We start from the raw sequence: 14,742 nt of genomic DNA on the forward strand, positions 1-14,742 counted from the left end.
GATGACTCCTCCCCTGAATGAGGCAGCAGAGCTGCTGGCAGACGCTCCACCACAGCAGAACTCTCTTCTAGGAAAAAAGCTTATTTTTTGCAGCAATAGCTCCCCCTGCTGGCTGTCCCTGCAGGGTAACAGATATGCAGGGAATCTGGCCTGTGAAGTGATCTCTAAATTAAAAAAAGAAGAACCCAGAACCTGATTTGTTGTTGAGACTGTGAAGTAAGGCAGGAATCTGGCATAAACAACTATAACATTCGAAATATACTTCATGACTAAAACCATATAAAATTAATTTTCTTCTTTAGCCACAGTTCTTGAAGTTCACACATCCCAATAATTATCTATCGTATTATTTGATGGTTTGGAGGAGAAACCTGATTTTTGCTCTAAAAGTGCTCTGTGATCCTACACTAACACTAAAATTAGATCTGGACACTGGCTGGGCCATTCCAGGACCTTGAAATGCTTCTTATGAAGGAGTGGCTTCATAAGCATGATGTTTCCACCCCCATGCTATACAGTAGGTATGGTGTTTGGATGGAACTCATCATTCTTTCTCCTCCAAACAGGATGAGTAGAGTCCTGCCCAAAAAGTTCTATTTTTGGTTTCTTCTGACCATAGGACAGTCTCCCAATCCTCTTCTGGAGCATCCAAATGCTCTCTAGCTAACTTTAGACGGGCCTGCACATGTACTGGCTTTAGCAGGGGGTCACGTCTGGCACTGCAGGGTTTGAGTCCCCTTCGACGTAGTGTGTTACTGATGGTAGCCTTTGTTACTTTGGTCCCAGCTCTCTCCAGGTCATTCACTAGGTTCCCCTGTGGTTCTGGGATTTGTACTCACCGTTCTTGTGATCATTTTGACCCCACAGGTGAGATCTTGTGGGGAGCCTTAGATGGAGGGAGATTATCAGTGGTCTTGTATGTCTTCCATTTCCTAATAATTGCTCCTACAATTGATTTCTTCACACCAAGCTGCTCACCTATTACAGATTCAGTCTTCCCAGCCTGGTGCAGGTCTACAACTTGGTTTCTGGTGTCCTTAGACAGCTCTTTGGTCTTGACCATAGTAGAGTTTGGAATGTTGTGGACAGGTGTCTTTTCTATACATAACCAGTTCAAACAGGTGCCATTAATACAGGTAACGAGTGGAGGACAGAGGATCCTCTGACAGAAGAAGTTAATGGTCTGTGAGAGCCAGTTATCTGGCTTGTGTGTAGGTGACCAAATACCTATTTCCCACCATAATTTCTAAATAAAATTTGTAAAAATCAGACAATGTCATATTCTGGATTTTTTTTTCGTTCTGCGTCCCAGCAGCTGTTTCTGCACACTTATAGTAAATGATAGTTATGTCAGAAAGTAATAACTGAGGCACCAAAGTGAGAAGTGGTGGTAAACATACATGCACTGCACACCTCATTTCCTTTTCCAGAGTTTATTGAGTCACACATTTCTATTTTTAGATTCTCAATTCCCTAGAGATTAAAAGATCAACTGCAACAACAGAGTCTGATCCACAAAAAGCATTTATTGATTAACAAATTCATGCTAAAATTTATTTCCAATTATTCAAAATAAATATTCCTTAGTGTTTTTTATGTTCAAGGTGATACTAAATTAGATGAAGTCATGGATTAAATGGTACATTGCAATTTAGCAGTCATTGACTGTGCATGGACTGAGTGAGTGTGCCATCACTCACAGAAAATGACTTCTGGCTACAACCAAATGAAGTCAATTCAGTTGCCATTTTTCTCACAGTATGGACGCCGCCACATCTGAGCCAGATGACATCAGTGGGCAGTCATTAGTTCGAGTCGGTCTTAGTCATCGTTTCCATGGCAACCACTCTCACCAGTAAGAGTGAGCTTGATCTAAGGCCACACCCGTACCAATGAAAGTAGACTCAGGAGAAACTGTTCGACATGAAACCACCTTCTTTTTTGAGGCATCTGATTGGTTAGTTTTTAACTTTTTCTTTGAGGATAAAAGGGGAGAAGAAAAAAACAAAACAAGGATTATGAGTGACAGCTGTTTATTTCTCTAAAGAAGTCTATGAGATTTTAGCTTCTTGGAACCAGCGGGTACTTCCTGTTTGGAACGTTAGGGGGGAGGGGTCACTCAGTCCAGTTCTCATATACAGTCAATGTTAATGACATATGGAGTAAAAGACACACAAATGCATACACACATACCAGTGGTTAACTCAGATGTGTATAGTAATATGCTGCTAACAAACTAGCTGCAGATCCATGTTAGGACTGTCATGCAGAGCTTTCAGCTTCAGAGATTTTGATCAAAAGTCTTCGGTTTTAGTGCTTTCAGGAGTTCTTTATATTCCGGAGTATTCTTGGAGTAGAGCTGCTCTCTCTGCCACTGCAGGAGTTCTTGTCCCTCCCTCTGCCCTATCACCCCCATATTCTGATATTCCTGCAGCAACAGTTGTCCTCCAGTGTCGTGGTATCTTCTGGTGGCTTCCTTGGACAAAATGTTCTGCCCCCGTTTAGAGGTCTGGATGTCTGAAATGTTAATGTTCAGAGAAAAAAGAAGATGTGAAACCACTGATCCCAGAGACTGACTAACTGAAGTTGCTTGAAACACTACAGAGCACAACAGACCAATCTTAAAATTTCTTTTTTTGGCTAAGATCCTGGTAAAGCTAGTGCCTAATTGGTTAATTTCCTTTATAAATAGCAATGGATTATTTGAGTCCTTTCAATCTGGTTTTAATGCCAACCACAGCACCAAAACAGCCTTACTGAGACTAATGAATGACCTTTAAATTGTTGTGGACTCTGGAAAATCATCTGTTTTTGTTCTTTTGGATCTCAGTGCAGCATTTGATACAGTTCACCACTCAATTTTATTACAACGTCTGGGCTGTTTTTTTCTGACACAGTTCTTAACTGTTTTTATTCTTTCTTATCTAAACGTTTTTATCTGAAATTTTTGCTCATCTAAGGTGATAATAACGATGCGTTCCCCAGGGTTTGCTACTGGGACCTCTGTTCTTTTCAATTTACATGCAACTCCACTGGAAGAGATAACACAGCGACATAACCTCAGTTTTTATTTTTATGCCGATGAGACTCAACTTTACTTATCTTTAAACCTGAAGACATGGGTCTTTTAAAGAATCTCAATGGCCGCATTGCCGAAATTAAAACCTGGATGGCACAAAATTTTCTGCGGTTGAATGTGGACAAAACTGATGTAATTATTTTTGGATCAGTTGAGGCTCAAAACAGTGTGGCTCAGAAATTGGAGTCACTGTCTAAGAATGTTTCTACAAACGGCAGAAATCTGCGGGTAATCTTTGATACTGATTTAAATTTGTAGACACGTGTTGTTTCTGGCAAATACACAGATTATACAGGATAACCCCGTCAAATCTAAAAAATGGTAAATGGTGTATACTTATAAGCGCTTTTCTACCTTCTTCAAAGGCCCAAAGCGCTTTACAGTCCCAGTCACCTGCACACACACATTCACACACTGGTGGCGACTCTGCTGCCGAACACTGGCGCCAACCTTCCACCAGAGGAAAGATGGGGTTCATTGTCTTACCCAAGGACACTTTGAGACATGGGTGTGCAAGGCGGGAATTGAACCTGCAATGTTACGATCATGGGTCGACCGCCCTACTGCTGCACCACGGACGCCCTTTAAAAATGTCTTGAGATTGGAATTGACTCTTTTATTTTTTCCTGTTTGGACTATTGTAACACACTCTACACATGCCTTTCACAGCAGTGTGTATAAACTCCAGTTAGTCCAAAATGCTGCCGCCAGACTCCAAACAAAACCAGAATCAGAGATTATATTACTCCAGTTTTAGCCTTTCTGCACTGGCTACCAGTTCATTTTAGAAAAGATTTTAAGATTTCACAAATGCTTTTAAAGCAAGCTGTGGTCTGGCACCTAAATATATAGCTGGTCTCCTCATTCCTTATGTACCTGGTCACAATCTTAGATCTTTGACAAAAGGCTTTTTAACAATCCAGATTGACCAACGGAGACAGGGCCTTTGCTATAAGAGCCCCGACACTCTGGAACAGTCTCCCAGTAGAGATCAGACTCGCTGAGTCTCTAACTGTATTTAAATCTCTTTTAAAAACATACCTCTATAGACGTGCTGTCAATGATTTTACTGGTTCTTAAATTTAAAAGTATGATATTTTTGATTATTAGTTATTTGATTGATTTTAACCGCCATCACTGTTTTGTGCATGCTTTGTTTTCTTTTGTCGTACTATATAGTGTTTTTAATCCTGATCTTTTGTCTTGTGCTAATTGTACAGTACTTTGTAATCTGGATTTTGAAAAGTGCTATATAAATAAAGTTTATTATTATTATTATTATTATTACACAGACACCATGCTCCAGGCCTTGTTTACCTGCATCCCTTCTCAGACACTCTGACATCTCAGGGTTGGATACAATCAGTGACATCTTCATCAGTTTGACTTTCTCACCCTGAAGAAGAACGTCAGCAAGCTTCTCCCTGAGTGAAGAGAAGACATTCTGAAGGATCTGTAGTTGAAGCTCAGCTCCCTCAAAGGAGGCTCTTACCTGACTTTTTGAGCCTGTTTGCTGTTTCCGGTGGTCAGGACCTGCATGTGGTGCTGTGTGAGAACTTCTCTGCAGAGCCCCCGGTTTCCTTTTACATCAATCATCTCATAAAGTCTTGGGTGTTGGTTTTGGAGCTTCTCCTTCAGGTCTCTGTTTTCAGGCTTCGTTAACTCTTTGTGAGCTATCTGGAAGGTGTTGACGGGAGGGATGTGATCTGCGTTCACAGCAGAGCTGCTGTTCTTGTCGGAGATGGAGCCGCTGGTCCTCCGGACACCTTTGATGCTTTAGAAAACAATACATTTGATTGACTCCAAACATCACTGCCAACATCTATTTTGTTAACTACCCAAACTAAATACTAACCAGGGAATAAAAAGAAAGACAGGTAAGATCCCACTGTTGTCACATACATATGACTGTTTTGTTCTCCACATTTGATACCTCTTCTCTTGGTAAGCAGTAAGCTGCAATAACAGCAGCACTTGGATACTATTTTGGTGGTTAAACCCCCAATCCAAACCTTTTATGCTAAGTATCAAAAAAGAAGTAGACACTTAAAAGTCACAGAGCAGCTTTGACTCAAAACATGTTTTTCTGTTCTGGATAAACTCAATCTGTGTTAAGAAATGCAAAAAAAAATCTTGAATGAAACTGTTCCAAAAAGACAAAGAATGTTAGTGACGACTGGAAGGAAAATGTTAGATGATCCAAATGATCATCCATGAACCAAACAGTCAACACGGTTCTCCTGAGTCCAGCATCTTGCTCACGCAAAGGAGACGGACGGACGACGGTCCGAAGCCTCATTTGGAGCGCACACCATGACAAAGCACCTCCCCTGCCTTCAAACATGAAGCTACGAGTCCGGCTGCTCTGCTCAGAGACATGGTTTGTTCGCACGGAGCAGCCGACCGGTCATGTTAACGCTCCAAAGCCTCCTCTGGAGCACCACACTGTCAATACATGATATGAAAGCCAGAGCAGTAGTGACCCACAATCGGAATAAACTGTCTCTATGCACCACGATCAGACATCGGCATAACCATCGGAAAGAAATTTGGATCCAAATGAGTCTGATCGGGGCAGAGTATTCCTAATGGTGTGTTTACATGACGCATTTTTATTCTGATCAGGTGTTCATTCCGATTACTTTTGTCCATGTAACTACAGCTTGTGACTCTGCAACTAGAGAATATTAGAATTCGTGGTAGCAAGTCAAGAACAGCCATCCAGTCTTTCTTAAATATTGTTTAGAATCATTCTCTAAATGGAAGATGCCGTGTCTATACTCTGGAATTTGTTTAGACTTGTCTCTGGCAGTGATCTCCATTGAGACAGAGAGACTTTGAAAACGGAAGAAAGAAAAGGAACACTTCTACAAACTGGTTATCTATGTGTTTCTTCAGAAAGACTGGCACACAGACTTCATTTATAAGTAGAAGTAAGTCATTAATAACAATTTTAGTGAGTTTTTTAAGAGATTTTTTTCTTTGACTTGTATTTGTGTTATAAATAATTGAAGCTGTTAAGAACTGGATATTGTTGATTGTGTAAAAAATAAAACTTAGGTAAAACATAATAGGGGTGGGATTATATAGACTTACTTCCTCCTACTCCCTTTCAAGCAATGAATTCAACTCTTTTTGATGAAAGTAATGGTTTTATTGTGTCATATACTAATAATTTATAGGTCTATTTATGATTAGAATAATTATAAATTAATTCCTACTGTGTGTATTTGGATGTATGCACGTGTAGATCAAGTACACACACATACTCAAAGTATTTAGTCAGAAAAACGTACTCATGGATCTTCCCGACCAGACCGAGGTTGTACGTCTTGATGAGGTTGAGTTCATCTTCAGTTAAATCCTGCACGTCTCTTGTGTTGATCATGTCCATTAGCTGTCTTTTGGCCTCCTGCTGCTTTTTTAGTCCTCCTCCCGCAATGGCATATTTTGAGGACAGTGCAGATGTTTCTTCATAGCCTTTCTGCAGCTTCACAGCAGCTACGTATCTGGACGGGTTCTGCTGAAGCTGAGCAGGAGCAAAGTCAGGGGTTAGCTTCATGACCATCGTCTTCCTAAGCATCTTCATCTGCTACTGCTCCCTCTTCAGGTATTAGATGATAAATATCTTTTTTCTCTTAACAAGTGTGATTTTCCTCCGTTATTAATATTACTGGCTTCAGATCCAGAACCTTTGTTTAGTGACACTGATCATCTATGATCAGATCACTGCAATCCTCAGATCTGACATAAGCACTTAATAAATCTGAACATTCAATAAACCTATTGTGTGTTTTTAATTCATTTCAAGGTTTTTTTCAACTTGTGCATTGTGAGGATTCAAACTTTGGTTTTCCGCTTTATTTTAGCATCTGCTCTGTAGATTAAATTAGTTCAGTTTTGCCCCATAGATTCCAGATGAATCTGCATTTTTACTCCATGAGGACAGTAAAAAGGGTGACTTTTAAACATTCAAGTTTTTCATTTCACACTTTGACCACATTATTTCCATTTTCTGTCATTTTGTTCCTTTTTTTACACATTCTCACAAGTAATGAAACAAGTTAGGATGAAAGATTTAGATCCTGCTGCTTACACGATTGCTCAAATTATCTGATAATTTAGGAAATCAGATGGTCCGTGTGCAAGAAAATGAACTCAGTGAGGAATCCCTGCAGAAAACTTACTGAGGCCTGGACTTTGCCTCGAAGGATCAGTGCCTCCTGTCTGAGGTCTTTGCAGTCTGGTCTGATGGCCTGGGCAACAGCATGATACAGACACTCCTGGTTCTCTGAATGGACTGGTATCACAGAGCCATGTGGACCCACAACTTCAAAATGTCCACTGTAGAGGCTCTGCTCACCATGGATCCTTTTTTTCACCTTTGAGATGAATTCCTCATTCCTATCAAAAAAAATGTTTTTTTGATTCAAAGGAAATAAATCAGTGAAAAATATTTAACTGCAACATGTTCATTCTATGAAATGTTAGCTGTTGCTTCTTAGAATCACTATCGTAAAACTAATAATCTTATAAAGACATAAACATGTGTTCTGACACTAGAAAACTCATATCTGTGCATGCATGGATACAGGTTTAACTGAGACTCTGTTGAACTGATGTTGGCTAACTACCAAAAAACCCCAGATTGATTGTTCGGCTAACCTTTGAAATTTCGGATGTTGGTTTGCGTTTGGGTCGGATTTGTAAAGTCTTTAATTTATATATATATATTTTTTGTATTTGCATTTCTCTGCTGTTTGTGTTTGTTTTGGTTTAACCTATGGAGGTTTAGATTAGCACGTCTAGCAAGATTTTTTATGTGTAAGTGTTATTGTGCATGCTTGTCAGTGTTTTTCTGGCCCTAGGATGGCCTAATAAACTAACCAGGGTGTACTGTGCTTTAGTCCTATGTTATTCGTTCCTATCATTGTGACCATGTTTAGGAATAAGCCAGTATAAAAGATTGATGGATGGATGTAGGAATGTCTGACGTTGGCTTTTGTTTGGATCTATTTGCTGGAGTCTTTGATGACGGTTCATAAATGAATCTAGTTGCTACTGTCTTTGATGTTAGTACATTTTTGCATCTCGCTACTAGAGTCTTTGATGTTGGTTCACATTTGGATATACTATCTTTACAAGAGTCTTTGACCATGGTTTACATTTAGATCTAGTGTATCTGCTGGAATCTTTGATGTTGGTTACTGCTTGGATCTACTGTATCAACTAAAGTCTTTAATGCTTGGTTAAGTTTTGATCTACTGTATCTACTGCAGTCTTTAATGTTGGTATATATTTTGATCCCTCTTCTTGAGTCTTTGGTGTTGGTGCATGCATGCATCTGCCCATTGGAGTCTTTTAAGTATGTGCATGTTTGGTTCTACCTGCTCATGTCTTTGATATTTTTGTTTGGTTCTACCTGCTCGTGTCTTTGACATTTGAGTGTGGTTCTACCTGCTGAATTATTTTATGTTGGTCCATGTTTGCATTGGACTGGTGGAGTCCTTGGCATTTGTGCAGGCTTGGGGTAACTACTGTTGTTTGCGGTATAAATGCAGCCTTTTTATCTAAGCACAGTAATGCTTTTATGCAGTCAGTTTTACTTACTGCTGCTGATTTTCAGGGATCTTTTTTAGTTGAAGCTTGATGTCTCCAGCAGAGCTGTTCTTCCCTGGATAATAATCTTCTGAAACCTTTTTGCCATGCTTGTCCACCACAATCACTCTGATGCCTTTGCCTTGCAGAGCGCCACTCTCAGTGAGCACATGGATGTCCAGAGCCGTAGCAGGGCGGTTAACATTCCCGACTTCCTCAACATAATGATCACAGGTCTTCTTATCAGTCTCAATCGTTGAAGGGCGCTGGATGACTTTGTTCAGCTGATGTTTGTAGTGTTGTGTTTCAAAGAAGCTCTGGGTGTCAGTCCTGCCAAGTAAATTGCTGACAGCAGAACCAGCTACGTGGTTTACTGCATTCATACAGCTGTTGGTCACCAGGGAGGTCATTCGTTTGCCACAAGCCTCAACCAAGGCATCAGAAACAGTAAGTGCTATGATGCTGATGAGTTCATCTTTGAGTCGCCTCACATCTGATAAATGGTGCCATTCATCCAGATCATGCTTGTTCTGTGGTAGATCCTTCATACTGAGCAGGAACTGAGGCACAAATTTGGTGTTGATGACATCCTCAGTGGGAAAGGAGCTAAACATTTCCACAAACATTGTGACGTATTTAGCAGTGTTCAGAATCACCATCACGTTTTTAACTCTCTTTTGGTTCTCTATGTGATGTCTTACAGAACCACAAACATCTGAAAGGGTATTGAGAACCTTTGTAATCCTGGTACAGTCCATCATGAGGTCAGGAATTGTGCTTTTTGTCAGCACATCCACTGACTGGCGTATTTGTTCCTCGCATCCTCTTTCTATTTTGAAGTCACTGAACCCCTGGTCAATGGCCGTCTTTGGTATTGTGGAGCAGATGAAGCTAGTGAGAACATTATCCAGCTGCTCATTGGCTCTGACTAAATACATTGTCTTGTTCATAAAAGCCTTTTTCAGGATCTTTTTGAAAAAATCTGCAAGTGCAGAGTCAGCAACAGAGCTCAGAACATTGATGCAACCTTGCTTGGTCAGCTCCTGGACTGTGTACTTTGTAGCTTGTTTGAAACACTGTTTCACTGTGAATCCAGTGGTATGCTTGGCTCCGGCCATAAGGCCTTTAGCACCGTTGCGCACGGCACCAGCAGCATTTTTAAGTCGGCCAAGACCTCCAAACACCAGAGATACTCCAATGCTAATGGCCTTGGAAACTGCCCACTCTGCCCAGTCAAAACCTCCTTGCATCATGCCTTTGATCCCTTGAATCATGTCTGACACCCCCTCACTGATCAGCCCAAATCCAAACTGACTGGCAGCCCCATATGACAGAGTCAAAACCAAAACACCTGCAGCCACCTGAAGAGCACCAAGACAGAAGCACAGAAAGGCATCAATGGAGAATTCTGGCTTCTTCTTCACATCAAACACAATGCAGAGGCCAAACTCATGAAGGACCATCAACTCTTGCGTGCTAATGAAATCTCTGTTTTTTGCCAGACTGTAGATGCTAGAGTCCTCCACGATTGCCTGACCATTGCTTTTTTCCAGCTCCTCCAGAATTTTCAGAGCATTTTCCATGTGGCCTTTCCAAGTTCTAAAAGCACTCATGCGGGCATTCATTTGACTCTGCAGGTTGCAGTCTTTGTGGTGAGCTACAAAATCCTTTGTTACTGACAAATTGCAAAAAGCCATAGTGTTTGCTGTTTCTGACAAGTACACATCCACTCCTGTGTTTGCTTTCTTCAGAAACCATCTTGCGCTTGATAAGTAGTTTCTCTTTTGCAGGTTGATTGTGATGTAAGCTTGGTTATAAAATGCCACAGCACTGTAGAAAGGATCCCTCTCTGCAGCCCTTTGCCAGTATGTCAATGCTCCATAGTCACTTTCCTTCTTGAGGCGATGCAGGATGGTTCTGCCTTTGGCAATTTTCATGTAGTCATAAAAGTTGGTATTTGTTCCCTGCAGGAGGTGCTCAGCAGTGTTCCGTAAGTCTCTGGTAAGGTCTTCTCTCAATGTGTTGTTGTAGTCAAGCCTGCTGATGTCATCTTCATGGAGAATGAGCCACAATGCCCACGATTCTTTCAAAGCATTGAGCGCAATCTTATAGTCACATTTCTTTTTATGGATCTTAAAACATGCAGGAACATCTTTTATCCTCTTTTGTGTGATGTCACTCCTCTCTTCTGCTGAGTAATTTTTGTCAAAGTCACAGAGAAACTCACAAAACCTAGAAAAGAGATCTTCTTTTATTTCAATTTCTAGCAGCTCATGCTTCTCCATGCCTTCCAACCGCTTGATCTCATGCAGCTCTCTGAGCAGTCTCATGGTCTCCACTGATTGGCCTTGGTAAGCTGGTTCAAGACAGTCTTGGTTGAGGATCAACTGCACCATTCCTGGGTTGCCCTTTCGGGCAGTGCGGCCAAAGATCTGTCTCTCCACTCGTTGACTTGCAGGGAAGTATGTGAGAAGAACTAAGAGTCCCCCACACTCGTTGACCTCCTGCTGAATGTGTATGTCCGTTCCTCGTCCACCGAGGTTTGTGGCAATAATGATGTTTCCCGGACGGAAGTTCTTCTTCTCTATGTTGTGTTTTTCACTGATTGTGTACATGGTGATCTGCTCAGGCTTTATTCTTTGATTATGCATTTCAGTTTGCAGCTCATTTGCAGTCTTCACATCCTCACAAATAATTAATACTACTTGTCCCCTGCCTGCAGCTCTCCAGGCAGATTCATAGATCGCATGGACCCACAAAGTGTTTCCTCCGCTCACTTGAACAGCTGGCAGCTCCAGCAGCTTTTTGTGACGATGAGCTGGAATGATGTAGCTTTCTGTTTTGTATTGTCGTTTGAGAAATGCTTTCTCAGCTTTGCCCCCGAGTGTCCCAGAGACACCAAAGATGCCTTTTCCTTTGAGGTACCTTTTAAAGAAGTGGACATTTGACATGAAATTGGTGACATTGGACAGTTGTGAAATTGCCAGCTGGTGTTTCATCTCTAAGAACTGCTGCAGGCCATCTCCCCAGCGTTTGTTTTTTTCCAGAACTCCACTGGCTTGAAAGTCCAAAGGAATTATTGCATCATGATGAGGACTCTGAACACTGTCAGCTTCAGTTGCTTTGTCAATCATGTACTCTCTTCCCAGAGTCATTTTGATGGCTCTTAGAGCGTTTTCTGCAAAAACTGGCAACTGATTCTCAACATATTCTTTTAAAACAAATGGAATTACAATAAAGCCTTCTGATTTCTCCAGTGAATTTAAGGAGCACTCATCTGAGTATTTTATCTTTGGCTTTAAGTTTCTGAGAGTTGTTTGAATGAGTGATTTCTCAGACAAGATCTCACAGGATCGCCCATGTGGCAGGAGAAGCATGCTGACATTAGAGTCTGTGTCAGAACTTTCTCCAAGAAGTTTGGCTTTGTTGCCGATGAGTGAATAACAGTCAACAACCACATTGTTGCCTTCTTGTGCCACAAGCTCTCCTAGCAGATGATACTGCTCTTCAGTGCCAATCTTGGCCATAATATTTTCAATGGTTTTCCAGTTTCCATCTTCAGAGCTGCCATGCTCTGTTTGTGGTCTTTTGATTGCTTTTTCTAACTGAACCATGTCATCTTGTGAACAAGAGCTTAACATGGCAAGCCGCAACAGAATGTCATCTTCTGATATTGATCCAGTCACAGCCTGTTTCACAGCTTTGTGAAAGTGCTGGATTCTGGTTGTCCACCAGATGTCTCCGGTTTCAAAGATCTCAATTTGTCGGCAGTTTGACACCATGGCCCAGATACCTGCCAGGACTTGTTCTAGATGCCTCAGTCCACTGGCTTGGTGAGAAAGGAAAGTCACTTGAACTCCACTGTCCAGTGTCATGTAGTCTACTTCATCCACTATCACGCATTCACACTTCCTCTGCCCTCGAGTGGTTGTCTTCTCAAAGTCCTGCCTCAGAATATCTGCTGCGAAGGTGCTAACAGTACCATAAACCACTCTCATTGAGTATGCACATTTCAGCAAGTCTTCATGGTTCTCTGAAGATTTTTTGCCTTCAAATTGTGGGGGCACAGTGGAGGAAGTCACTCCAAACATACTGTATAACTTCCCCCACTCTTCCTGATCACGAATTGCTAGCAAAGGAGAACTTGTTACAATGTCCACAGCTGTCCCCTGAAGTGCTTGAATAGTGGCAAACATGGCTAAAATACAAGTTTTGCCCTCTCCAGTCCCAATTTCTAAGAGACACCCTCCCTTTGACTGAATCTGTGGCAGTATCAGTAACAACAGTGAGGTCAGCTGAGTCAGTCTGGGGAAGTAGCCTTGAACTTTTTCACCTTTTTCATTGAAGAATGCAGTGCATTTTTTGACAGCCAAAGACAACACAAACAGGACTCTTTTTAGAGTATCAGGATCAGGATTGGACAAATCCAGGGACTGTATCATTTTTCTTCCATCTTCAATCATACTTTTGTTGATGTCTGAATCTCTAAGTCCGGCCAACTTTGCTTCCACATATTTAAGAATGTCTTCCAGTTCTGACAGAGTCTGCTCTGGATAGTTATTTTCTCGCATTTCACTCAGGATGGTGTCTATGTCTTTATCCATCTCATTCAGTATAATGTGTTTCATGTACTTTGCTGGATCTACGTAATTAAGTGAAGAGAGAGTCAGAATGCAGTTTACCCTGTAGGTGCACGCTTTTTGGAGGGTCTGTTTGACTATTTCTTGACTCATGGTCAAGGCTTTCCTTGTGAAAAGTTTGATTTCTTTTGGTGTCCAGATGTTATTGAACAGGATCAGACTCAGAATGTCCCTTGTAGCTTGAGGCAGCTGTGAAGTTAGATCAAGGACATTGACCAATACCTTCCTGGCTAGTGTTGGATTCGTGTCATAAAGCTGATCTTGTAAGTTGAAGAGGAATTCAATCTTTTGGTCCTGTCCGAATTTAGATGTATCCTCATATTCAGTCCTCTCATTAAGGGTGACCATTATTACCGCTTCCAAGATGTTAAACTTCTCAGTGAGAGACAGGTCCACATATCCAGTTGCCTGGTCCATGGTCCACAGTGAGCTGATGGATATTTGATGTCTTTCAAAGTGGTTTAATGCCAGCACATTTTGAAGGGTCTTCATCCGGTCTTCCAGGTTGTCAAAGATCCTTTCACTCTCTGTGATTTGGTACTCAGACAAGAGGCCTGTCAATCTGTCACTGACGTCATGGAGCTACATAAAGACATTAAAAAGAAAGAGAATATGAAGTTAACATCAGTTTGTGAGCTTCGAGACTACTTTTAGAGGAAAATATACAATGTATTTACTGACATGTCACAAAATGTCGGACTTTTGATGTTTTACTTTTTACAAAAGACAAGTATAAGCCATAGATCTGTTAGCAAGAATGAGTGATGTGCATGAGGCCATTTCAATTACATTTTTAAATTTTGGATGTTAACTTAACGAACACAGTATTTTGTTGTTTTTATATGCATAATAAAAATTCTACTTTCAAAAGTGTACTTGACCTGCATGTGTTTCCATATATTCTGCTATTTGAACCACTTTAGAGCAATGTCACGATAGCTAACAACATTGAAAAACAATCCATGTCCCAAAGCATCAGCAAGTAGTAAAATATATACAAAGTACTTCAAAACATTCCTTCTTCCTGATGTTCCCACTTTTATGGGAACGTCATATATATATATATATATATATATATATATATATATATATATACATACATACATATACATACATACATACACACACATATATATATACACACACACCTACCTCATTTGTGAGGTGTGACAATGAAGGTTTAAAGCAGGGGTGTCCAAACTACGGCCCGCGGGCGAACTGCGGCCCGCGGGTCTGTTTTTATTGGCCCGCAGCAAATTTGGAAAATATAATTGAATATGGCCCGCTTGAGCTGAACTCTGTTGCACTTCTCAGTTTCAACACTAGATGGAATCGGTCACAGAAAGGTGCTTCTCCACTAAAAGAAAAAAATGCAAAGACGAATATTTACGAGTCACCAGGCATCGCAGCACTGAAGAAACGCAA

The 14,742-nt window shown here is 41.0% G+C and overlaps 1 protein-coding gene across 4 annotated transcripts in view; it reads right to left on the bottom strand.

Annotated features, from left to right (window-relative positions):
* Window positions 1–1,429: 1,429 nt before the first annotated feature.
* Window positions 1,430–14,742, bottom strand: part of LOC105355678 — a 35,920-nt gene continuing 22,607 nt past the window's right edge. For 3 of the 4 annotated variants that reach the window (XM_020709092.2, XM_011483876.3, XM_020709091.2), the window contains 6 exons: window positions 8,690–13,899; window positions 7,267–7,483; window positions 6,376–6,608; window positions 4,572–4,853; window positions 4,397–4,503; window positions 1,430–2,517 (listed from right to left, as the gene is read on the bottom strand). In XM_020709092.2, coding sequence (XP_020564751.1) covers window positions 2,282–2,517; window positions 4,397–4,503; window positions 4,572–4,853; window positions 6,376–6,608; window positions 7,267–7,483; window positions 8,690–13,899 — 6,285 coding nt within the window. In that variant the 3' untranslated portion in view covers window positions 1,430–2,281. Of the gene's footprint in view, window positions 2,518–4,396; window positions 4,524–4,571; window positions 4,854–6,375; window positions 6,609–7,266; window positions 7,484–8,689; window positions 13,900–14,742 lie in introns of all 4 variants that reach the window. The other variant, XR_002291711.2, reaches the window with a different exon arrangement.

This window comes from Oryzias latipes, chromosome 14, assembly GCF_002234675.1.
Source record: "Oryzias latipes chromosome 14, ASM223467v1".
In the NCBI taxonomy this organism is placed as follows: Eukaryota; Metazoa; Chordata; class Actinopteri; order Beloniformes; family Adrianichthyidae; genus Oryzias; species Oryzias latipes.